The sequence below is a fragment of the Eurypyga helias genome, unplaced genomic scaffold, assembly GCF_000690775.1.
Source record: "Eurypyga helias isolate BGI_N326 unplaced genomic scaffold, ASM69077v1 scaffold39526, whole genome shotgun sequence".
NCBI lineage: Eukaryota > Metazoa > Chordata > Aves > Eurypygiformes > Eurypygidae > Eurypyga > Eurypyga helias.
Window position 1 is genome coordinate 30,500 of NW_010256708.1, and position 25,495 is coordinate 55,994.

The 25,495-nt window shown below is 40.5% G+C and overlaps 1 protein-coding gene across 1 annotated transcript in view; it reads left to right on the plus strand.

The window, feature by feature from the left end:
* PTPRO (protein tyrosine phosphatase, receptor type, O) overlaps positions 1–25,495 on the plus strand; it is a gene marked incomplete at its 3' end in the record, with an annotated part of 57,422 nt that overhangs the window by 26,129 nt on the left and 5,798 nt on the right. The window contains exons 10-17 of the mRNA XM_010153758.1: positions 4,905–5,056; positions 7,663–7,783; positions 11,522–11,661; positions 14,308–14,440; positions 15,829–15,949; positions 17,874–17,942; positions 21,338–21,421; positions 24,761–24,796. Of these exons, the coding sequence (XP_010152060.1) occupies positions 4,905–5,056; positions 7,663–7,783; positions 11,522–11,661; positions 14,308–14,440; positions 15,829–15,949; positions 17,874–17,942; positions 21,338–21,421; positions 24,761–24,796 (856 nt within the window). The remainder of the gene's footprint in view (positions 1–4,904; positions 5,057–7,662; positions 7,784–11,521; positions 11,662–14,307; positions 14,441–15,828; positions 15,950–17,873; positions 17,943–21,337; positions 21,422–24,760; positions 24,797–25,495) is intronic.

A 25,495-nucleotide genomic window follows, 5' to 3' on the forward strand; every position in this document is an offset into this window, starting at 1 on the left:
GCTAAGTGGGATTTCTGGGGAGTTGTTTTTTGTGTTTCTTTTTAATGTTACTTTATTTAAAGACAGCTCTTAGGACTGCTTGATTATATATATATATATATGTATGTATGTATATAGATTTTTCCAATGGAAAGCATGGTGTTTGGTTACTCTGTTCCAGTCCTCTCCATCAGCTGAATGCATGGCTCCAGTGAGGACCAGAGTTCCTGCTGCTCTTTTATGATACTTTATGTTTTACACATTGAGAGGTGAACAGGTAAATAGGTAATCTGAATTCTTAGGTCTGGTAATATTTTTCTTTACATTTTCAATGTTTGCACATGCTTTCTCCACCTTTTTCCCCCCTCCCAGTAATGCACAGATCAGACCGTGAGCACACCTTAGCTAACACGGAGGAGAGTTACTCTCTCTTAGGCAGACCGGGGCAGGGAGTTATGTTTGGTAGCACATTATTCTTATCCTCTAGCTTTGCCTTTTCTGCTGGGTGTTTTTCACTTGATCACAGGAAGGAGAGAAGGGTGCTCCTGTTGACAAGGCATTGTACCCGCCCTGGGTACCTTGGTCTTGGGAAACTGCGGTGGTGACAAGTCATTCATAATCCGGGTTCTCAGCTGCAGTAAACAGATGTAACCACATGGACCACTCTCTACCAGTTGGGACAAGCCTTGCATTTAACACACTCTGTTGTCTCTTGTCAGATACTTTGGGTTTGAATCCTCCATGTGCCAAATTGTTTAGCCAAAGATGGAACAGCATACAAGAGATCCTGTTAGCCCCTTGCCATGTGTTCTTAGCATCAAGGCTGGTTAAGTCAAATTTCCCTATTGAATCATTCTGCTCCTATGTACTGCTCTTTAGTTCACCTTGCAGAAGGTGATTGAAAGCAGTAAATAATTCAGATGCACCATGAGGGGAAATAAAGTATGACTTGCTCTTCTTTTCTAGATGTAGACATTAAATTACAAGGAAAAACAGCCTACAAGGTCCCCGCCACTCCCTCCAAAACAGATATTGGTCTACTCCCAAACTTTTTTTTTTTTTTTTTTGGTGAGAGGCTGAAAGGATGTATCTGAGGAAGGAACTGAATAAGACCCATTTGCAATAATGATTAATATAGTGCCTGTGCTTAACAAAGCTACAGAGGAAAAATGATTAGTGGGTTAATTCCTAGCTCCACTGAAGTTAGCAGAAACCCTTCTGTCCTGAGATATCTGATCCCGAGCTTCACTAACAAATTCTGGTCCTTCTCCAGTGTATCAGAAACTCATAGCACCCACTAGGGCCCCGTGAAGTGTCTCCAGAGATATTAATTGTCCTTTGGCATCAATCAACTTTTCTGTAGCAACATAAGGAAGCAATTTTCCAGCTGGCTGGTTGCTGTATGACGGGAGAAATGTCTTTTCCAAATCATGTGGGTACCAGGCTCAGCATTTTAGAGTGGAAACATTCCAGGGGGGCCATCACCCTTCACTACTGTCTCCAGAAACCTGCAGTAGAAATTAGGGAGATTAAGGTTGTTCTAAAATATAAGCCATCATCAGGATCAGTCTGGATCTCTCCATGGGGAAAGTAAAGACTCTTAATGCTATTAGGTGAAAAATGGATCAAATCCTGAAGTAGCAATTGTGGACAAAAATCAGAAATGGATAAATCTCTTCGATCACATCATCCATTTATGATTGGGAAAACCTCGCTTCAAAAAGGTCATTTGGTCTTTGAAAATATCCAGAAGATATCCAACTGAAAAGTTGTACCAATACTTAATTCCTCTTACTATAAAAGGTTTATCCTTTGCTTCTGATCTGAATTTTTTTTAGTTTTAATATCCCGTCCATAATTCTTGTTCCACATTTCTCTTATTGATTGAAGAGACACAAAGCTTTTTTCCCCCCTCCCTATAAAGAATTTGGTTTCACTCTTTTCTACTGACAGATTTCTTCCATTGAACTCTTCAGGTGCTCTCACCTGTAAGACATTTTTTCACATTCCTTTATTCCCCTACTCTGCCTCTCTGACTTTCACTGTTTTTTTCAAAGAATGTGAAAACTGGTAGTGTAATACCAGCCTGCTGAATACTCCTACAGAGGCAAAATCAACTCTCTATTCAATGCTTTCTTGTTTGTGCATCTATATGACTGCTTTTGCTGTGGTATCACACTGGAGGTCTCTGTTGATTTGCCACTATTCTGTGGCTTCTGACTCCTTCCTAGAGTAGCTGCTTTCCAGAAGTTATAATCTGGGAAGTGTCTGCATGCCTTTTTCCTAAGAAACTTTGCACCTGGCACTTTGAAATACATTTTGTCTGAACAGGCCCAGCGTAGGGGCCAATAATTGAAATCGCAGCCCTGTCCAAGTCCTCCACTCTTGTGCCAGCTGCCTTGTCGCTTGCTGGGTTTGCCAGGGGTGCTGCTGATTTCAGAGCGTTAATGAAAACGCTGAATAAGCAGTGAGTCAGATCACAGCGTTTTAAGGGAAGAGCCGTAATAAAGAAATCTGATTTGGTCAAATTACAAGCACTTATCAATAAATAGATGGTCACTACTGAATGTGAGCACTAAATATACTCCTGATTGCCTTATCACTTGAAATCTCTTCAGCTCTGTCCAGGGCACTCTCTGTCAGGCTAACCTATGGCAAAGTGGCATGCCAATTTTTTCACGTCTGCAGGTTGGAAATGTTTGTCCCCAGTAGGTGCTGCCTTTTCACTCTTTCAAGTCACCAGGGGATCGCAGAGCTCTTTATCACCCTCAGCCTCTTTCTTTCCGGAGAAGGAACAGATGGTTTTACAGAGCTCTTGGTCCCTCTCTGCATCATTCTGAGCAACGCTACCTCCCCTGCACAGGTTGCCAGGGATTAAAACAAAAAACAATAATAATGAACCCCTAAGTTTTAAAATACTGAATGGAAGGTTTTGTGGTCTTACTGACAGCACACCATCTGTCAGTTGTTCTGTGTATAACAAGGAAGCTAACCTCTGCACCTGGAATGTAAGATTGATTTTTTTAAAACAAAGCAGAGGGATAATCCGGCAGTTTGGGGCCACACCTTGCAGCAAGCTCAGGGCAGACAAACCAATTCCCTCACACAGGATCCTACTGCTCCTGTGCAGCCTAGAGCTAGGCTGGGGCTCTACTGGACTGCAGTACCTGGAATGAAACGGGTATTAAGAGAGACCAGGTGATATATAGCTCTCTTCCATGACAACTGGTCAGATGTTCCCAAGAGAATGGGAGAGACTTGGGGGATCCCAGAGACTTACTAGAAACAGCCTTTGCTCTCTTAGGCTCCCGCAGGAACAGTTGCATGCTGCTGTTTTAAAGCAGGGAGAGATTGTGGCTGCTGCCAGTGTTGCTGTGGTGACTAATGAGTTTTTAATGCCACCTGCTGTAAACAGCTGGATTTAAAGCAATCATAAGCAAGGGCACTTATAGACCACCAACATTTTCTTTTACAATGAGAATACTTTTAGCATCAGAGAAGAAATAAAGACTAAGACCACCACTCCTGTCCTTGTGAAGCTGCTGTCTGTCAGTCCTGTGGATGCTTTCAGCTCTCACTTTGGGCCAGGTTAGCAACAGGCTGTAACTTCCTACAGCCGCTCTGTACCCCCAGCTCCCAGTGGAACATGGTGCTAGGGCAGTCGATCATGCAAGCCCTGGCCCATAGTCTCATTTCACATATCCTGCCAGACACCTAAAGCGAAGAGCTGGGTGAACTTTAAGAAGGAAAGCATTTCATCAGTATTTAGGCATAGAAGGAAAGTATTATTAACGTATATGATTAATGCCAGTTGTGACCTTAAATTGTAAGGAGTACTTGTGTAGGGATGAACTACATGCATTACTTCTAAGATTTTATACTCAATAATGTTGTTTCCTCTCAAAAGCATAAAAGGACATTTTCAAGATTAATTTGAGAGAATACTCTTACTAAACGTTTCTAATTGCCTGTGCATTGCGTTTGCTGCCTTCCTCAGCGATGACTTCAGTAAATCTGTCGTCTCACGAGTGTCTCAATGCAAAGAGGCAGGAAGCCTCGGTGAAAGCAGCAGTGACATCTCGTGGCCCCTTCAAACAAATCTGAGCTGTCCATAGCATTTTCCCTACGTCGCTCCTAAAGTATCTGCACAGTTTGTCCACTTTCCTCTTTTATCCAGGTTATCCCACTGATAGCCCTTTGAGAGGGGGTTATGATCTTTACTGACCACTGACCTTCACTTTTGGATCTCCTCTCAGTTTTAACGTAAGTCCGAACTGGGGACCTGCACCTCCAAATTAGGCAATCAGGGTGAACTGATCAGCTCTACTATCTCCACAATTAATAGACAAGCATCTCCAGGAGGTAATGCTCTCACTCATCTTAAATACCTATTTTTGGACGAGTTAATCTAGAGGTTGCTTGCTTTCCTCTTGGGCTGTGCAGGGAGCCAAGGCCTTGCTGGCAGCACCAGCGCCAGCCAAGCCATCGTCCGGGCTGTGGCAGGTTATGTGGAGGAAGAGGAGGGACAACAGCTGCTTCCCCTAATAACTCATAATGTAGCTACTGTGTGCCATAGATAGACCCTCGGTCCTTAGATGGCTGTCAGCCGAAGGCTGCCTTCTGCTGTGGTGGGACTTTCACCCTCGGAACATGGGTGGCCAGAACTTTTCATGCACAAAGACATTCTTTGGATAACTGTAAGTTTGGGCCTTTTTTCTCCTAGGAAGAGAGATCATCCGAATTATTCAAAATCATTATTTGCTTCTTTCAGCTGGCACTCAGGTGCAGATGCTTTTGTTAATATGTTTCTGCTATCTTTATGATACTTTTCTCCCAACAGCATCCTTTGGCAGAGGTTTATTAAGTGGACTTGGTACTCAACCATGGTAGATCCTGTCTGTAATACATTTGCCTTCTTTCTTCAGCACCAGTGGCACCTGAGATTACCTCCATAGAATATTACAACCACCTTTTGTATGTCACCTGGACCTATGGAGGAGATGGTACTGACCTTTCTCATTCTAGGATGCTGCATTGGATGGTGGTTGCAGAAGGAAAGAAAAAAATCAAGAAGAGCGTAAGTATGAGTGAGGAAGGTGTAGCTCATTTCTCTGTATTTTTTTGGCTGAGGTGATAACTTTGTATTACAAAGCTTAAGCAAGTTGATCAGGAGTGGTAGAAGCCTCATCAGTTAAAGTTGTTTCACAGTGTTAACACGCGCTTCTAAAGACTCGAGCTCTCAAAACAGCCATTGGATAAAACTGTTCTCTGGTGATCCAGCACAAGTGTTGATAATTTAGTGAGAATTTTAAAATAACTTATTAAAGTTCTGAGCTGCAGCCAATAAAATATAAAGAGTATTTTTGAGTGAACCAATGTAGTCCATTCAGTTTCTACTTAATAATAACCAGACTACACTACTAGCTGAGGGTTATTTTAGTTCGTTCAGACCAGGTGCTATTACTTCCCATTTTCTGATGTTGTCAAACAGATATCCTTAGAAATTACGTAGTTTTCATTTTCTGTTTAAATAGTACTTCCACTAACTGATGGGATGAGGATTTCACCCAGAGTGTATGCACTTCTTTGAAAACTTGCCAAATGTTAAGATGTGTTCTTGGCACATTCTCTTGAACTCTTTGAGAGTATTTGAAAATCACTTAGAAAAAGAAATTTGGGGTTTCCAGCAATGGATTAAAGTCTTGCTGCTGCAGGGTACTAAGTCACCTGTTTAACCTGAAACAAAAGAGCAGCCCCCAGCCATAGAGTGAGAAGTGTTTGAAATAGCGGTGGAGCACTGCAGCGCAGGGAAGTACATGGCCAGCAGTGTAGCTTCAGACAGCCTGTGACTGTCTTCTGCATCACTACTGATGTTTAAATCGTTGACAGGGAGAAAGTGTCTGGTCTTTTTCAGGGAAAAAGTTTCCCTTCTACAGCTGAAGACTCAGCAAATGCTGAATTGGAAGTGGATTTTCAGTGCAAGCACAAATTCACCAGTAACTTTCATTTGGATCCAGTTTTTATTGGGTTCCTACGGGCAGCCAGAGTGCACCCATCTGGAGCTTGTTGCAGCATGAATCTAATTGCATGATTAGTAGAACTGTTCAAAAACACAACATTTCTGAACAGCAGGAACTTCCAATATTTGGATCTTTGTTTCAAACAAGGAAGAAAACTCCACTTCCTCCCACACCAAAAGTAACTGAAATTTTAAAAATTGTGCTGTGATATCCCTCCCTTCCATCCAAAAGTCATGTTCCCTGTAAGATCGTTATTCTTCCAGGAGAAAAATCTGACTTTTTTGATACTGTTTCTGACAAAAAAATAAGAACTTCTTAGAATGAACAAATATAAATATAAAATACATTAAAATCTAATATGAATTTAAATTAAAATTAATATTGAATATCAGATTAAACAACAAATTAAAAATAGAGGATATCTACAAGTAAAGCTTCAAAGATGTCTTTAAGACAATTTCTGTTTATTTCATTTTGAGACCAAGAGAACCCAGCAAGAATTCTTTAAGAAATTCCTGCAACAACCTGTTTATAGCTATCTTTTATGGTACTGCTCATATTTGTAAATACGGGTGCATGCTTGCAGGCTACAGGGTGTACCTGTTCTCCTAAGCTCTGTTAGTCACTTTCAGAATTAATTTCCTTTTAAAATCATATGATTTTTTGTACTCTTTTTATATGATTTCCTAAAATTGTTGTTTGTTATTATGGCTGTTTTTCTTGTAGAATTATTAAAATAAATGGGCAAAGTAATCAAGTAATGATGGCTTTTTCTTCCTGCTGTTTGAATACTTCCGAGAACCTTGTGGAATTTGGTCAGTTTTTAAAGAATTGGCTAAAATAATGTGCAGAGTCCTGTTATTCTTTATTCAGGACTATCTATCATTCTTGGAACTGACAGCTTTAGCCAAAAATTAAATGGCTATGAAAACCAGCATGAGATTCTTAAATGTGCCCTTTGTAGATAGTCTACAAGTGCTCTGAAAACAGTCTGTTGCAGTATCTGTGTTCTGCATCCTTCTCCTTGACCCTGGAGAAATGGGGAGCTTACTCACCCCTAAAATAATAGGAAAATGTTATTCACAGTCTTTTGAAGCTCAGCTCGGTTTTGGATCATATCTGGTTTAAACTTGCAGATGACCGAAGTCAGGCCTTGAGATCCATTGACAAGTCAACAGGTCTCCCAGGTAGGTGTTAGACCTGCCCAACTGGATTTAATTTGCAGGTTCTTAGGATATATAAAGGCTTGCCTGTATGTGTCTTATGTGCTCTTCTTAGAGACATCGGATACGATTTAAACTCCTCTAACTTCGCGATGGACTCAAATCCATGGTTTGGTTAGCGTTTTGCACAACTAGAAAAGTCTAGATGCAAGACTACCCTCATTGGCATGAGGGAGATTTTATTTCTTCCTTAAATTTTCACTGATCGTACATAAAATACAGCTTAAGATGGTCTTTTCTCTGCGTTGTGACTTTCTGCCGAGCATTATAACTTTCTGCAGTTGGTGTCAGTGGGAACTGGTTCATGTAACAAGTCTAGAGTACGCAGAAGACATCTGCACAAAACCTTCTTTGTGGTATATTAAGTGACCGAATTACTTTTACAAGAAGGATATCTGGGTTGGGTCATATTTAACAGTTGGTGTCTATAATTATTGTAGGTAACACGCAATGTGATGACTGCAGTGTTGAGCTTGCCCCCGGGGGACATTTACAACCTTTCAGTGACTGCTTGTACTGAAAGAGGCAGCAATACTTCCCTGCCCCAGCTTGTGAAATTGGGTAAGAAATGCTTGCTTGTAAATTATAAACTCATTCCTCCTCTCATCTGACTATAAAAGTAACTCTGTCAGCAGATTCAGCATCTTCCTCATTTCAATGTCGTGTACCTGTGACCGCATTTCTTTTGCAAAGCTGTAATTTCCCCCTCACCTTGCTGTGGAGATTGTCTCATTTCTGCATGTGAAGCGACTCCCCTAAAACACTGTTACTCAAGAGGAGCCAGGGTGGCAGAATCTGCCTGTAAGTGGAAGTAGGAGAGTAGAAATTGCTTAATGCTTCTCTGGGAAAAAGGCTCTGCTCCTTATTTTCTTCCCTAAGGTCTTGAAGTCAGGCAGGTTTTGGGAGCAGTGACTCAGGCTTCACAGCTGAGCTTTTCAATACAACGCAGAACGTTCCTTGGTTTTGACAAACCTATTTCTGGGTCTGCACTCTGCCGCCTGGTCTGGTTTCCTGTCTCCTCCCCTTTCTCCCTGGATGTCTCCATAGTCTTCTAATGCCAAAATTGTTCCCTTAAATACAAATCAATGACAGTACTCGCTACAAAAATCTATCAGATTCATGGATGTGGAACCTAGCATCATTCTAAGGGAAATACGTGTAATCTATTCAAAGAAACAAACAAACAAAAAACATCCTTAAGAACTTAATTATTTAGGTAGGACTTTAAAATACAAATTTCTGCCCAAAATCTTCCTTTACCTATGAGGAAGACTGGACACTACACTATTGTACCTGAAGAGATTTTACTTCTCTTTTGTATGTACATAGAATTACTGAGCTCTAGGTACCTAAAGCTGTGAAATTTTGAAGTGTGCTTAACTGCTTTTGCAGGCATTAACTCCGCTCTGAAGGTGGGTAAAGAGGAGTTAGTAATTTCCAACTGGATTATCTTCTCTACATGCATAAACTGTTTGTGAGTGACAGTGAAAGAAGTGAATTCAAAGGACCCATAATTTCTAATTGAATTGGGGGTCCTGAAACAATCACTGTCTATTTGTCTTTCTCAGTAGCTCTTACTCAAATATCTTAAATAAGGCTGGGACAAGCAGTACAGCCACAAGCAACTGAAGTTCTTCCAAGTCTTTTCGCCAAAGGGACTGTTTGAAAGATTTAGGCAAATTCCACGGATTTTCCCTCCCTATGCTAGCCCTGTCCACTATTTTCCCCATGCCTTGTATCTGTGCACAGGTAGGTGTGTGTGTTCATCCCAGGACTGAGTGGGTGGATGTATGAGGGTGAGTATATCCCCCAGCTACCATTATCCAAGTATTTTAGGGAGTATTTCAAAATATCAGCTAGCTTTATCTTTCAGACAGGTCCATTAGTGCCGTGTATTATTCATGATGTATCTTCCTGTACTTTGCTTATGGACAGGCAGGCTCTTAATGAACTGATACGGTTATTTTGCCCTTGCCCTCTCATTGACAACAAAGAGAAGGTGGAGTGAATTCCTTTTTGATAAATAATTTCTAGGCTTTTGGTTGTTTTGTTTGTTATGTTGGTTTTGGTTTTATTTTTCTTTATGCTCTTTGAATAGACAATAGTAAGGATATTTTACCAGAGGTTTTTCTTCTCTCTGTTTCTGAGGGAGCAATGGGAGTTGTAATTAGCAGTAGTGGGAACTGACTCTAAGTGATAGACGACTCAGCACTTGGCAGTCACTTAAGCATTCACAAATGTTCTTCCCTCCATGATGTTTGCTTCATTCTGGCAACTTTCCATTTGCAGAAAAATCAAGCCATTTGCTAGAGGCAAAAGGAGGATTTGCTTGGGATGGTGCCCAAACATAAACCTCATATTTTAATTGAGGCCATTTGTTTTACCTGAAGTGAGAGATGGAATGCGTTTCTGAATCCCAGAGCAGATACATGGGTGTAATTAAGGGAGAGGGACGCTTTCCTATGTAGTTCTGGGGCAACATGTACACTGCAATTCCTGCAACATAGAAGAAGCCGTGTGAACGTGCCTCAGTCCCTACCCTGCTCTCCTCAGCGCTCTCCCCAATGCCAATATAATCTTGGCAGCCTCCAACCCTAGAACACTGATCTGATTGTTTGAGGATCAGATATGTCTCCAAAATGTCTATAACGACTTCAGCAAGTCCTTTGTGCCAAGTTTGCTGTGGCGGATCTTACACATCACGTCCAGGCTCCTGTGACAACATTTCAGAGAAGGAGAATAACAAATTATTTGTCAAGGGAAAAAAATAAGAGCAAAATGTTGTTGTACATAGCACATTGTATGTACTATGTCGGGATCCTGGAATCAGGTCATTCGTTGTTTGAGAAAGAGAACTTTCAGTAAACATCCATAGATTAGACAATCTGAAAACTCTGGAGAACAGCTTGGACAGGGACAGCTGAAACTTTGCAAGTTCCGAAGACAAACCAAAGGAGTCCAGGATGCCTGAGGTATTGAAAGCTAGGAGTTGAAAATACCTGTTGTGTGAAGTCTTCAGGATGAAAATCAGGATCTGAGCCGTGTGAAAAACATTATATCCCATCCTATTGCAGTACCTAGGCTGCTTGCTTCTCTCCCTGCTCCTCAAAGTTTTCCCTCTTGTTCTCCCGTGCTTTCCATGCTCGAGATTGGGTTACGCATGGTTGCAGTCTTGTGTGAAGTCTTCAGGATGACAATCAGGATCTAAGTCTTGTGAAAAATATTATATCTCATCCTAATGCCGTACCTAGGCTGCTTGCTCCTCTCCCTGCTCCTCAAAGTTTCCCCTCTTGTTCTCCCATGCTTTCCATGCTTGAGATTGGGTTACGCATGGTTGCAGTGAGGGGTGGCCTGCACTGGAGGTCAGCGTGTCCTCTGACAGGCCATTGCCCACCCAGCCTCAGGAATCCGCAGGCCGGGAGATGGCCCTACAGGGGCTGGGGACAGCCAAGGCTACCCCACGTGGGGCTGGGTGTGCTGCGTGTAGACCCTCGTCCGTGTTTCAGAGTACAGAGTTCTGATGCCTTGTCTCCCAGGAGACTCCCAGTAGTCCTCCTACCACAGGGTTGTCTCCTCCTCGCCACGTAGAAACACCAGAACCGTGTACATGCCGGTTAATCCAGCACAACAGCAACAAATATCAAAGCAATAAATTGAAAACTCCCGAATTCTGGACCTCTGTGTTCAGTGAGGAGAGAAAACTCTGGCAGCTAACTGAAATGAATACAGACCCAATGGATCTTAAATGCTAACCCAGAAAAGAAAAAAAAAAAAAAACCACAAACCTACAAGTTTTTTAAAAAACTGCTAATTGACTAAATATTTCCTCTGCCACAATTAAATGAACCCAGACGGCGTTCGCTTGTGGGAAGCTGCCTCTTTCTTATCTCCAGGGACAGGCCTTGTGAAACAAAGCTTTCTCAGGCCAAAAGTGTTGCTAACAGGTGGACAACCATCTTCTCCCAAAAGAGCTTCTGTTAACATCACGCTATTAATAGAATACCCTGATCATCCTCAAACAAGGGCTCTGCTGAAAAGGGAAGTGAAGTGAATATCCAACTGTCTAGATAGAGAACATTTTAAATGGAGAAGAAAAACCAAGACATTTCATCATCTTCCCATTTTATAGTGGTAGTTTGTCATCATGAGAGGCAGGGCTTTACGCTGGCAGACTATCTGAAGGAAATGAAAGATAGAAGGGCATCAGGCATGGCTTTTGATTTTGTTTGAGGCTTCCTCTTTTCAGTTGTATGGAAACTTAAAGATAAGCTTAATAAAAAGGCACTTTCTCTCGACCAGAACCAGCCCCTCCAAAATCACTATTTGCTGTGAACAAGACTCAGACCTCTGTGACTCTGCTGTGGGTGGAAGAAGGAGTGGCTGATTTCTTCGAAGTGTACTGCCAGCAGGCTGGGTCTGCTCAGGAAACCAAAGTCCAGGTATGTAAGCGTCTCTTCTTTGGTTTCTGCTCTTCATCTCTGATACTGAGACTGGGCCTTGCGTCTTTTTGGTTTGCTGTCTGCTGCTTAGCTTTTGTCTGTAAAGCCCACTGGCATTTTATGGTCAGAACACAGGTTACATCATTAAACCAAATGTGGTAAGGTGCTTCAGAATTAAACCTTTAAAAGCTGAACTGCTAAAGCATTTCAAATACTAAAACATTTAGTTATTTTGCAATATTAAAATTTGGATATGTCTTATTAATGAGATTATAACTAGTTGGACAGATGCTGTATGTGCATCCAATGGAGTGTCAGTCTTTGGCTAGGTGTGAAAATCGCTCCTATATACTGTGCAAAACCTAAAAGACCACGAAACTAAGGGAATGTCAGTGAGCAGGAAGGGAAAAATGGTCAGGTACCTTGATAAGGATTGGGGAAAATAGACACATTTAGATGGCTTATGATCTTTTATGCAGCATTTAATTATGTCTGGCTTACTTTATTCCTGGTTTTGAGAACTGTTAATTGAAGCTTAGTGGGACCTTCACTGCTGTTCAGAGTACCTTTGTGCTGCAAATACGGCTTCTCCTCATGGGGCATCTCCTTCGAGACTCACCTTCTCAGCGTCACAAATGAACCTCCTTTTCTCTGTTCAGTTAGGTACCTGTGCTCAGAGGCCACCTGAATATCTCAGTGTTTAGACTGACAACATTGTTCAGTGAAGAATAGAACTGTCGTAATTTTAATTCCTTGACACTCAATGCTGCACAACATGTGAGACTTACTTTGCAGTTTAGCTGATGGTATAGTGAATCACTGTGATTACATGCTGAGACATCATTCTGTCCTGAAGGAGTGTCACGCATAATGGGGAATCATTCAGAAAAAAGTAAAAAATAACCCACTCAGACCACTGATTATCTCGAGAGACATATACACTCCTTAGTTCTATGGTAGACCAGTCTGAATTATTTAGTATTCCTTTTTTGAGAAAGGCACTGACTAAAGAAAAAAAAAATTAAATGTGTTTTAATCTTTGGAGTAGTTTGGATTCCTTATCAAGATTCCTCCTTTTTCACAGTGAATAGCTAAAGATCGTGAAGTCATTATCCACTTAGCAGATATTCAAAATAATTATGTGATCAGGCAAGGAAGGTACCACAGGAGTTGCAGCTTGAGTTCAGAGCAGATCTGTTTTAAGAGCATCAGGGAAAGGATGCTCCATTTTGCAGGAACTTCAGAGGGAGTCTCATTTGTTGACACGAATATCTGGCACTGGGGAGTGCACAGAGATTGTCAGCTCACTTCTCATTAGATTCATCACTCTGTTCTGTCTCTATGAAAAAGGGGAGAGGCTCCTTTTTGAACTGTAAAAAGGGATACTTTCTCATGAGATTGGTGAAAATTCTTTAATTCTGATTCTTCATGCTAATTATATGAACATTTTTATCCCTTTCCTCCACTTATAAATCAGCAAAATGAAAAGCAACAGCTTTCCAGGTTTGAACATCGTGGGTTTTGCTTGATTAATTTAAATTTCCCAGGGAAGAAAATGAAAAACATCCAACCAAGTCCAATTGCCAAGCATGGCCCCTCCTTTCAGCTCAGGGAATAAAAGTCCCCTCCCTCACACTCGCGTACTTGTGATTTCATCTGTGTAACATACCCCAGAATTGCACTGCAACAGGAACCCTTGCTACTCTAGAAGGAGCCCATGAATGACAACAGCCCACTGCAAAAACCCAGCGATCTGGACTTGTTACAGCATCTTGCACTTCCCATCTGCAGTCAGTTCATTCATAACACTTCTCCTTGTTACCTTTCTAAACCACTGGTTCAGTGTCCCTATTTTCACATCTGCAACACACCCTTGGTTCTGCTGGAGAGAACAGAAAAGCTTCTTTCTGAAGACCATAAGGAGCTATATATCAGTGCATGTGGTGTATTTGTTTTCTTTTGCCATATCAGCATTTGTGAAACACAGACGTGTTTACCAGGGATGCAGTAATTAAAACATTTGATGAATGATATGTAGAGAGTTTCTACTACCTAGGAAAGCTGAGGTGTGGGATAACTGATCGTGGTTATTACCCAAAGGTTTTGCTCCAGCTTTGTTTTTCACCTTGGCCGTGTGAAAGGCTCATGGCTTTTCATGTCCAGAGGAACTGCCTCAGTGGCAGAGATGACACATATTCTTACGAAGTTGCAGAGATTGTGACTACCTTGTCCACACTTTGAATAAAAATTACTTTATTTTCCTCCTACCTGAAGGGCTTAACAACCAGAGCTCATGAGCTCTGCCCACCTCGGGATGTCCAGGGAGTCACAGCGCCTTCCCCTACCATACCTGACCATCCCACCACGAGGCACCCTCTGCCCTCCCCAAGGGGGGCCTGGGGCTCCATGGGGTGCTTTGGGCAAAAAAAATGAGGTTTTCCCCCCTGTTCCTCTCCCTTCTGCCACACTACCTGCCTATTTTCAAGGACAGGCCCTGGTTACCTTCCCTGGGTTTTGAAGTGCTGGTTTCTTTCACCAGATTTGACTTTACCTGATCAAATATACAGATAGAGAGGGGAGCGCTGATTTGTGCTCTTGCATTTACGAGAGAGACAAACTTCTGTGTGTTTTTCTCCATGTCTGCAGGAACCTGTCACTGTCTCTTCACATGTGGTGACTATTTCCAGCCTCACCCCTGCCACTTCCTACAACTGCAGTGTGACCACCTTCAGCCACGACAGCCCCAGTGTCCCCACTTTCATTGCAGTTTCCACCATGGGTAAGCAGTACTTCCCTCCTTTCTCTGGCTACGACATTTGTTTCTCCTTGCGTTCTAAAGCTGCTTTCAGTAATGCTGGACCCAGGGGTTGTTTGTAACATGGAAAGGCTGACAGATATGACTGGGATGGGGAAGCAGCTTTAAAAAGTCCTTAGAAAAATCCCAGGGGGGCAGTGCAACAGCAGTGTGGAAAAATATAAACTAGAGACTTAATCCTCTGCTGGATTTTAGAAATCAGGGACTTAGTTTGTGGTGTCAAGGCTGAACATCAGGGTACAGCTTGATGACATTTATGGAGAAAAAGGTCTTCTCAGCCAAGCCCAAACAAGAGGAAAGTGACATTTATAAACTGCTAAGGCAAAAAATCACTTTCTTCTCCCAGTGAGGAAGGAAGTGGAGGTAGGGGGAGAGAGAAGGACGTGGGCCACTGCAGGATCTTGAGCACACGTCACGATAGGTCCTGACAGAGGCTCCCTGTGCATGTCGTGAAGCCTGGCTCTGTATTGACAGAAGAAAAAATATCAGTGCTGAACTGCTTAGAATACTGGACTTTTCTTTAAAATCCCCACTTCAGAATGATCAGTCATCTCTGCTTAGTTAGGGATTTGTGTAGCTTTAGTCCCTGGTCCCATACATCGTACATCACTCCATTCTGGAGTTCAGTGTCTGATACTTAGCCTAAAAATTTCCATTATTTTTAATCTAAAAAAATGCTTCTCTAGGCAACTGTGGATGTAAAGTTATTCTGAACAAGTAAAGTAGAGAGAGGGTTTCTTATATAATGAGCAGAACAGGGTACCTGGTCTCATTGTAGTACAATTGATGAGCATGTAATATGGAACAGAAATAAATCAAGGTTTTGATATTAAGAATTGATTCCAGCTCTTATTTAAAACAGAAAATTTTGATAAAATCTATTTGCCAAAGTAATTCAACCAATTTCAACCCAGTATATTATAGACCCTCAGCCTGTTGTTTTGCTTTTGGGTCAGAAAAGGTATTGATTATTATTGAAGAACAACTTCAAAGTTGAAATGTGTTTTGAAGACAGAGATGATGATGAATATCTGTGTCATATATTTCCTTCACCCTTTTCTCTTGTGTTATGAATGTCAGTTAAGGAGGGAGAAAAAAAAAGAAAAACCACCAGAACGTGCCAAAGTTTAACTAAATGCCAGAGTGAAGTCATTTCCCCACAGCAATTTTGTAAGAGCAATAACTAGTCAAAACCTCCCTTTCACTCTAGTGGTAGATTTTTCTCCCTGTAACACCTCAGGCTGAATGAGATCAGTTCAGAAAAATAACGCTATCAACAGTCAGGGAAAAAATAACCAAAACTATCAGTGTTTCTGAATGGAATAACCAAGAGCCCTTCTCTGTATATACAGTCACCGAAATGAATCCCAACGTAGTGGTAATTTCTGTGTTAGCCATCCTAAGTATCCTTTTGATTGGATTGCTGCTGGTGACTCTCATTGTACTCAGAAGAAAACATCTACAAATGGCCAGGTAAGTACAGATTAATGCTAATTCCAAATATTTCAGACCACAACAAACATATGATAATAGTTGCAACTGAGGATGCTTGTGTGCATGGGTGCTGCTTGAGATGCTTGCGAACAGGGTACCTTCAAAATAGTTGTCCTGCTGCTGACTAGGAATGTCATGTTCTCTCCCTTATCTACTTTCATTCTTGACCTGAGTTATAGGCCTCAACCTTTGTCTCCTTTTGAGCTTTGCAAGATTGGGTTCGTAAGAAGTGCAACCCCTTATTACAAAATGGTTACGTCAGGAACCCAAAGGATAATTAGGATCTGAGGCAACTGGGAATGAACAGGAGGATGCTTTGCAAACCTTTCATATGGTTTGGAACAGGAGATTTTCCATATCAACAGATATGATGGTTTGTTCATGAGGTCCAGGATGCTGCATTTCATAGTCCACATATGGACGGAACTCTGGCAGCCAAACCTGCAATGAGGGAAGATGCGCCCAGGTCCCTGAGAGCATGTGCCAGTCTACCCCCAAATCTTGGTCTTCCAGTTGTCCACATTCTGCATTTATATGGGCTTTATCCCTATGGGAACTGCAGCACGGGAGAGAGCATATGGGCTCTCCTAGATCTTGCCTTTCTACACAGTCAGGATGCAGCCAGATATACTCTGAGACTCACAGATCCAGAAGGTATTTTGGGTCCTGCTCTTCATGTGTAGCGTTAGTGATCCCCATTTATTATATCATACAGATGAAGGGAAAAATTACCTTGTAAGGAGTAAACCTTTCTTACAGTACCTGCATGTCCTTTAGCTATCTGTTCCAATATTTTGTACCTGAATATTGAAATTCAACTTCCTTTTTCTGGTTGTCTTACCTGAAAGACATATGTTATGTTATGGCCTCGATGAACTGTGGAGGTTTCTCCAGATCCTCTCTGTGGTTCACCTGCTGGCTTTGGAAAGGTCCTAGAGTCTTTACCCTTTTACAACCTATGTAATATATTTTATATTAATTTCCTCTCTTGTGTCAAGAAAGGAATTTATTTCATGTAAAAAAAAAAAAGTGAAAAATCTTGCACTTGAATACCTAGCAGACACTGCATTTTTTGTGTCACATCTTGGCTATGTTTTCCATGCAACAGATGACCACACAGCATAGATCTTTCCTTATGTGGTTTGTTCCTTTTACATGTAACTGGCTTTGTGAAAATCCCAGCTAAATTAATTCTCTTTCCTATTTAATTACTGTGAAGGCAACTCCAAGCTTTTTCTCTTCATCACTACTTCTAGCCACAGAATATAAAAAACTCCAGGAGGAAATTTAAAAAGTAAATCCGGTGAGAAGCTGCAAGCAATTGTTTGCTTAAATCAAGGACTAGAAAATACTCAAGTCAGTTAATCATTTGTATCTGAAAATAATGGACTTGTGATAAATTCACTAGAATGTTATTCAGGAGATTCAGAGTTTTTTCAAAACTGTTTTTTTGAACTCAATATTACCATGCTCCTGTCAAATAGAGACAATTGTACATTTTTTCCTCAGAGCTGGGACAGTGAACATTTTGTATAGAAAGCTAAATTATTTAGCATGTGTACTGAGGCCAGCAACTGGTGCTAGTGACAGACTATAGAAAGCCCAAATCTGAACAGAAGATGAAGTCTGTTTGAAATATTTAATAGCAACTTCTCCCTTGTTTCACTCTTTTTAAGCATTATTAGGAAACCTGATCTCAGGAGGTGTTGAACATTTTGCTGTTTTGGAGGACTATGTTAAGGGATTTCAGTTACATTTATCACAGATTATCTCAGACCTAGCCGCAGATGTGAGTGTTCAGCACTCCTCCACAACTCTGAGAGGCCTCTGTTAAATCAGTGTCATTGCAAGCATTGTGAATCCAAAACCGGTAACTTTGTACCCAACACTCTTCCCGAAACAGGGAGTGCGGGGCTGGAACCTTTGTCAATTTTGCATCTTTAGAGAGAGATGGAAAGCTTCCCTATAACTGGTGAGTGTTTGAAGCAAAGTCTTTAATTATGTTTTTGCCCATCTCGGCTTTTTGGCAAATATGATCTTTAAACGTGCTTATTTTTTATGTCATCACTGTCCTTGTTTAAGATAAAACTCCTATACCTGTTATTTTAGTATTTTACTTCTTGAATGATGACTCAAGACGATGGATTCTGTCACCTGCTATTTTTAGTAGGGAATTATGTATATACATGTCAATCAATTTGCATAGATGAGTTTTAGGATGATATTTTTTTTTTCCTTAGAGACATATTTCCTAAAATAACACAAGTGGAAAAATTTGATCTGTAAATCCACCAGAACTTCCATAGAGAGATATTTACATCCAGGAGTAAGCTTGCCTGTAGATAACCAATTAGGAACTGTCTTCACACAGTACCATTAATTAATTTTTCCTTGCACTGCAAGACAAGGACAAGCCAAGTCAAATATTTACTGTAGCTTAATGTTCAGTGCTGTTGAAAAAAAAAAAAAAAAACACAAACCAAACATAACAGCCGGCCATATTCTTGCTAGTCTAGAAAACCACCTACAAGAGCTTCAGGCACTGACTATGGACTCCAAACCATCACTGATGCCATCAGACAAAAAGAAGTATTTGAAAAAAGTCTGTAGGATTAGGTTTTCCGGAAGAAAAAGGGCTCTGAGACCTGCCTGATTGGCACCAGTGTGGACATTTTTATTCACGTTTTGATAATCAGATGGGTGCTAATGACTGACCCAAGGTGTACAGTTTTGTTTTTAGCAATCTTTGAAAAAACCTCACACCTTTAAAGGAAAGTTCAAACACATTTATTCAAAAGCTCACTGTCAGCCCTCTAAAGCCCCATTCCAGTATGAAGGAGAAAGAAAATATGAGCTATGTTTTTACACCCATGGTCAGCTTTGTTGGCAGCCAAAGAGTTGGAAAGAGGAATTGGTGCACAGGGAACTGCTTCCATGATCTCACGGGACACAGCCTGCCAGCCATCATGGGATTAAATGGGTTGATGCTGCACCACAACAAGCCTTTTGCTAATAAGGGTGCAGACTGAACTTAACAAGCCCAGCAAATCTTGTCAATACCTCACTGTGCTGCTAATTAACTGGCTATTAAACAAGCTTCGCCTGCTTGGTTTAGCTTTAATAGCAGCCAGCTGTATGCAGTAGAAACTAATCTCTTTCAGCTTCTCTTGCTTGGATTATATTAATGGCAAAGAAGGCCGAAGATCAAACGCTCCTGTTAATTAAATATCCAAGCTTGAATCAAATGATTAAACTAGCAACAGATGTTATTAAAACCATAAAAGGCTTTTTTTATGGGAAGGGGAATTAATTAATAGGTTTGGATGTGCAAGTGAAGGTTTTTGTTTCTTGATTTTGTATGTATGTATATATATCTGTATGTGTATGCATACATAAATTATGTAACAAGACACAAAATTGAGAAAATATTGCTGCTTAGTATGTCCACAGTTTTTTGGTAACTGAAGGCAGTGTGCCCTAATCTTATAGTCCTGACTTCTCTGAGAGTTCGTAAAGATATCTTGTTTCGTGTGCCCCTGTCGTATAATGTCATGACTAGATTCATTGTCCGTGCAGGCAGCCAAGTGGGAAATATGGCCCTAAAGACAGTTGGAAGGTTTAAGAAACCATTTTGCCTGAGGTAATTCCAGGAATCTAGTAAGGCAGCTAAGGACATATCCATTGATTCCGAAGGAAATCTCAGATCAGCAGAGTGTTCAGGAGTTGAGCAATCTCTGCGTCTCTCTCTGTTAATTAAATAAAAACTTTCAGTGCACTTCAGCAGCAGGCAAAAGACTCTAAAGTTTCCAGGAAAATAATACTTTATTTGTTGGGCAATTACATATTTTTTTCTATGTTGAACAAAATCAGCTGGTTTAGATGTTGGTGTTCCTAATCTGTGAACAATATAAGTAGGTCTGCAAGCATGTTAGCCTGTGATTTGATTGTGTGGAAATTTCTCATGATGATTTGAAGATGAAAGAAGCTTGAATAATTCCTTCTGCCTCTGTAGGCAAGAGGAAGCAAAGTTTCCCAAAGGCAAGAGGAGTATTCTGGCAACATCCCTTCTCTCTTCTAAGCCTGATGTAAACCTCTCTATGGCACCAGAGAGCTGCTTATGGAAAACCAAATTTCATCCTCAGTCCAGCCCGAGAGAAACCCTAACAACGGATAAGGCCTAAGGCCCTGATCCTGCAACCACTATGGAATATGATTAACTAGAAAGGGCTCTTGCTTCTGGCTGATCCACACAATCCTTACCAATGCCTGGGGAAGGTGCCTTGCACACACTGCACTGCCAATTTTCTTTTAAGTAGCAAAACTCATTAAAGCATAACTTGAAGTTTTCACTGTGTGGGCAGAAGTTTTCCTCCACTGATTAGAGATGATTACACCTTACATGACTTGCTTATCAGAGAAAACACAGTATCTGCCAAATTCGTAAGAGCCAGGAGTACTGAAACAGGAGATTTCCCCGATAGGGAAAAAATATGCTGAGGCTGTATTTGGCAAAAAAAATCCTTCTACCGGGGGAATTTTGGTTTAATTGTGTTTAATGAGTTTTTCATGTTTGGAAAGTACCTGTATCCCACTCCACCTGTAAGGTAGAACAGGCCCACGTGTGTTTCTTGGGTCAATGCGTAGCAGAATCTGGTAAACAGGTCACAAATACAGAGGTTTAGAACAATTTTGCACTCAAATTTCCTTCAGCCACCATGAAACCTGCTGTGAATAGTTATTCATAGAAACCACAGTTAGAAGAAGTTCAAATAATGTTTTGCCAAAAACCTAGGAGAGAATTTAAAGCACTTAAAAACTGGACTCTGCAAAATGTTACATGGATGTTTTCAGAAATCTGACTCAATAGAAGATATTAAGAGATATTGAAATTATCTGAATTTCTTTCCGATACAGATGTTCCATTATCCACAGGATCACTTGCAGGAGCAATTGTGGGAGATTATTGTAGTTGCAAATGGTAAAAACAATGTCTCTCCTAAAATATCTCAAAACATCAAAAAATAGAGATAGGACTACCTGTGCAATGGCTGTAAACCCATGGATGAAATTTTCAAGCACAATTTATTCAATTAACATTGATTTAGAATAACAGGCCTGTATCAGTACCATAAAACACATTTATTTTGATCATAGAAAATTTTATGCTGAAAACCCTGCTTAGGGTATCAGGTTCAGGAGTAAAATTTCTATGGATGCTAACAATATTCTTATGAAGTAAGTAAGAAGAAGCCTTTATGGGTTTCGATGATTTTTTCAATAGAAATTGCTGATGTCCTGATTTCTGTTTGTCTTACTAACTCTCCTCACTTTTTCATCTTTATGTATGTTATTTATTAATGCTCACAGGCGTAGAAGTGTATTTGCTTTCCTAACTCTGCTACCCTCATGCCTTTGGACTGATTATCTTTTGGCATTTTATATTAATCCTTGGTAAGTGATTTACTTGTTTTTCCATATGCAATGTGTAGATAGTGTTAATTTCTATTACATGGAAAGTGTGTGATACCTTTGTTTTCAAATGGGTCAAAGCTCTCGAAGTTATAATTTTCCTGTAGTAGAACATGGATTGGAGAGGATGTGGGTATCAAAGTATTTGCTACCCTGCTTCGTCTAGTTTGTCTGTTTATGCTCCAGCCCATATTGGTATTAAAAAGCTAATCTTATGGTGGTCGTCATATTCATTTCATTGCTCTCTTTGTAATTTTTGCCACTTCATTATAAGTGCTGGCTTCTTCTGTCCCAGTTATTCACCTGTTTATTGCCTGGCATGGCCTGCTGCTGCTTTTCTGTTACTAAAATTGCTCGATCCAGCCCCACCTGTTTGGTGTGTGATGTCAAATACCTTCGTTTTTCAAGGTGCGGTTATGCTCTCCTGACATCAGTAAAAGTTTTGCTTTTGGAAGTAACAGTTCACTGAGACTCAATACAAACTACCACTCCCAAAGTGTAAAAATGGGGTCACTGTGTCTGCATCTGTGGGTGTGTGTGTGCATTTAATAGTTTAGTCTATAAATAATTTATAAAGACTTAGTAAACAACTGATTTTTTTTTTTTAATACCTAACCAGCAAAGCCACAGGGTCTACTTAGAACCAGAACTATTTTACGAACCACTGAACAAATAATTATAATTGACTATGATCTAAAAATGCTTAATTTATATAAAAGAACTTAACTTCCTGATGGTCTTGAGTCCAAAGTATAGTGATTTACAAAAGTGTGGTACCAAAGCCAAGATTTACTTGCCACCAAATGTTTCCCCTGGTGTTACCACACAGCACCACACCCTTGGCAGGCATCATCGACATCTTCAGCGTAGCCATTTCTGAGACTGGTTTTCCTTGGGTCACATAGGTTCTGTAGAAAAACCCATCCAAATTTTAAATGGGCCCAGAAATGAGTGGGTTTATGTAACTTAGGACAGGTCCATTTCTTCTTCCATGAAAATAAAAGCATGTTGTCCACATGCAACCAGCTGAAGAACAGATGGAAGACTTCCGCATCTCTCCCAGGCTAATATTACCTTGACTTGTGAGTTGTCTGATGTAAACTGAACTATCAGAGCTGCACAGTGATGGAGGATCAGGCAAGCAGTTTATTATTGTGGAGGTCACACGGATCACTTAACTCTCTAATGGTCAGGAAGCCCAAGGTGGCCACTGTCAATGGCACTGCTGCAAAGAGTCATCGTCTCCTTTTGCCCCATTGTCCTTTTTGTTTAATATGCGTTAGCCCACCTTTTCAGGTGTGTACCTTTCTTCTTCAGAGGATTCCTCTTCAGTCAGGCTCCCTAGATTAGTCTAGATGATGATTTTAAAGGATCTGAAGTTGAATGAGATGAGATTAATCCCTGTCTTTGTATTTTAATCTGTAGGATAAATGCAAGAACAGATGAAACACCAACTAGTGTTGCAAATGTCTTTGTTTTGTGCACAAGTTGGTTTAAAACATTTATGAACATTCAGAAAACAATTGCAGTGCTAAGAAACAAAGGCCTCTTGAGACTATCAAAGCAGAAGAAATTGCTGCTGAAGAAAGGATGTCAGTCATTTGCTTTATTGCCTCTTGAAGTGTTCCGTGGAGAAGCATTCTTAGAAGCATTCCCATCATAAGCAGCATTTAGATACTTTTTTCTTTTGAAATGAATTCCAATGTGCCCAACATTAAAAGGTTTACCACAGTCACAGGGGATAGAAATGTGTTGAATAATTTACAGAAATTAATTTTAAGATTTTGTTGGAAAAAAATCTTTGAAGATGCAGAATAAATGCTACTAGGCTGTGTATGTAGTAGACATGAATGTAGAGATTCTATACAGATAGCACCTGTATAGATAACATGGTAGGCTGAGGAGGTTTATAATACATGCAAAGTAAAGCTTCGCAAAGTAGATCTCCACACTAGTGTAATGCTGGTATTGCTGTAGCTCTTGTTAACTCTGCAGGCAAAGCCCACAACTAAACGAGTTGTACCTTGACAAGATAGCAAAATTACTACAGGTTTTGGCTGCTCCAAAACCCAAATGTTTTGCAAAACTTAATTTTGGAAATGAATAATATTTTTTTTTTTTTAATGTAAGTTCTAAACTTAGCAGGGTATAAAATTGCTCCACTTCTTAATATTTATTTCCGTATATTTTCATTGTTTTGAAGTTCAAAGTCTTTATCTTTAATTTACTAATTGAAGCTGTGACCCATGTTATTCAGAAATCATTTTAACGTCAACATGACATGAAAAATAACATATTTATAATCTGATGAATGAACAGATATTATTTAATGCCCAGGGAAAAAAAAAAAGACACTACTAAAATCCCTTCTGAGTAAGAAAGAATCTATTTGTGCTCTGTGATTGGTTTAACAGAGGGGATCAGTGTTTCACTTCGTGCATTCAGTTTGATTGTTTAACTTTTTTGTGGCGACAGCAAAATGAACCAAAAAAACCCACATGGTGGTCGCTGGTGTAGTGCAGTTCTGAAGTCCATATGGACTTAGCATGGGCTATACAGCTTACCACACGCATAAGCTTGCTCGCAACTCTCTCCAGTGAATTATATCGCTCATAAATCATGTGAAGACAGCATATTACATGACTGACATGATTGCTTCTAGCTGTTCAGAGTCAATTAAAATTATCTAAGGATCAAGCTTGAGTCCCACCAAAGTCAGTAGGATACTTGCCATTGTCTTCACTGATCACCATAAGCAGGTTAAAAGATGGATGAGAAACAGTGTTCAGGCCCATTCCTTTTTCCTTCACCCTTCCTTGAATTTGCAAATGTGTTCTTCTCCCTTTACCCAATAGACGCTTCCTGTTCCCAGTTGCTCTTTAGTGTTGGTATCCACTTTCCCAGCCCACCATAGTGGAGCATCCCAGGAGGCATGGTGGTGCCCTGTCCCCTGCAACGGCACAGCCTCTGCCAGGCTCCGATGGGCGCAGGCCCTGGGGACTCAGCTGTGCCCCACCTGAAGCCAACAGCGCTGTTGGGTCACGATTTGTAGAGGGCCCACTGCTTGTGTTGGGTGCAGGTTTTCCCTTTCACGAGAGGGTTGTTGTCAGAGCCACAGAATGGAAAATCCATCCCATTGGTGTCAATAGAAATTTTGCTATCAGCTTAAAAATCCCCAAGAAAATTATCACTAATGTCATCCTGAGTATGATAGTGACCAGAAAACGTATGTTCTTAAATCAGTGCTAACTAACTTTGAATAAAGACTCTACAATAGTTTAATGAATGAAAAACACTTTTTTTTGTTTTGTTTTTCTACAGGAGTAAAAATGGATTAAAGAAAAGAAAGCTGACCAAGTATGTAACTTCTTTGATATTTAAAGAAATAAAAAAGTATCACCTTAGCCTAAACATGCATTATGGAGTATATTGCAGTTACAGATATAGAAAACTTCTTGATGAACACATCTTGAGAGAGATGTCTGAAGGCAGAAAACAAACAATAATTGGACAAAAGCAATTCTTCGCAACAGCTAGGTTGTGGTAAAACAGTTCCTCACTGATAGGAAATTAGTCATCAGGGAAAAGATCAATTATCCAACTTAACGATTTCAACAGAGCTTATCCTTAGTTAAAAATGACAAATGGTGAAAAACTGGGATGCATTTGTTTCTAGTGATATTTCCCTCTTGACATGAGGCTCGTTACGGTTGTTGCTAGAACATTAGATCATTAATGCTAACGGGTAAACAGGAGTAATTAAGTGGTGATAAGACAGGTTCCTTCGGGCATATTGCCTCAAAGTAAATGAAAAGATTACTGTGTACATGCTTCAGTAGCTTGTAAATTAGAGCATGATAATTGGGTGAGGGAAACTGTTTACCTGTGTTGTGTTAGGCTAATTATTTCAGCGTTACATTCAGAGGCTGTGCCTGTACTAACGGAGAGACCCTCACCTGGCACAAAAGTGTGTAGAATGATGGGAGTCACTAAGTCAAGGCTCCTTTATACCTGCTGAAGCTCTGCATGGTTCTGCATAGTTATATGCCACCTTTT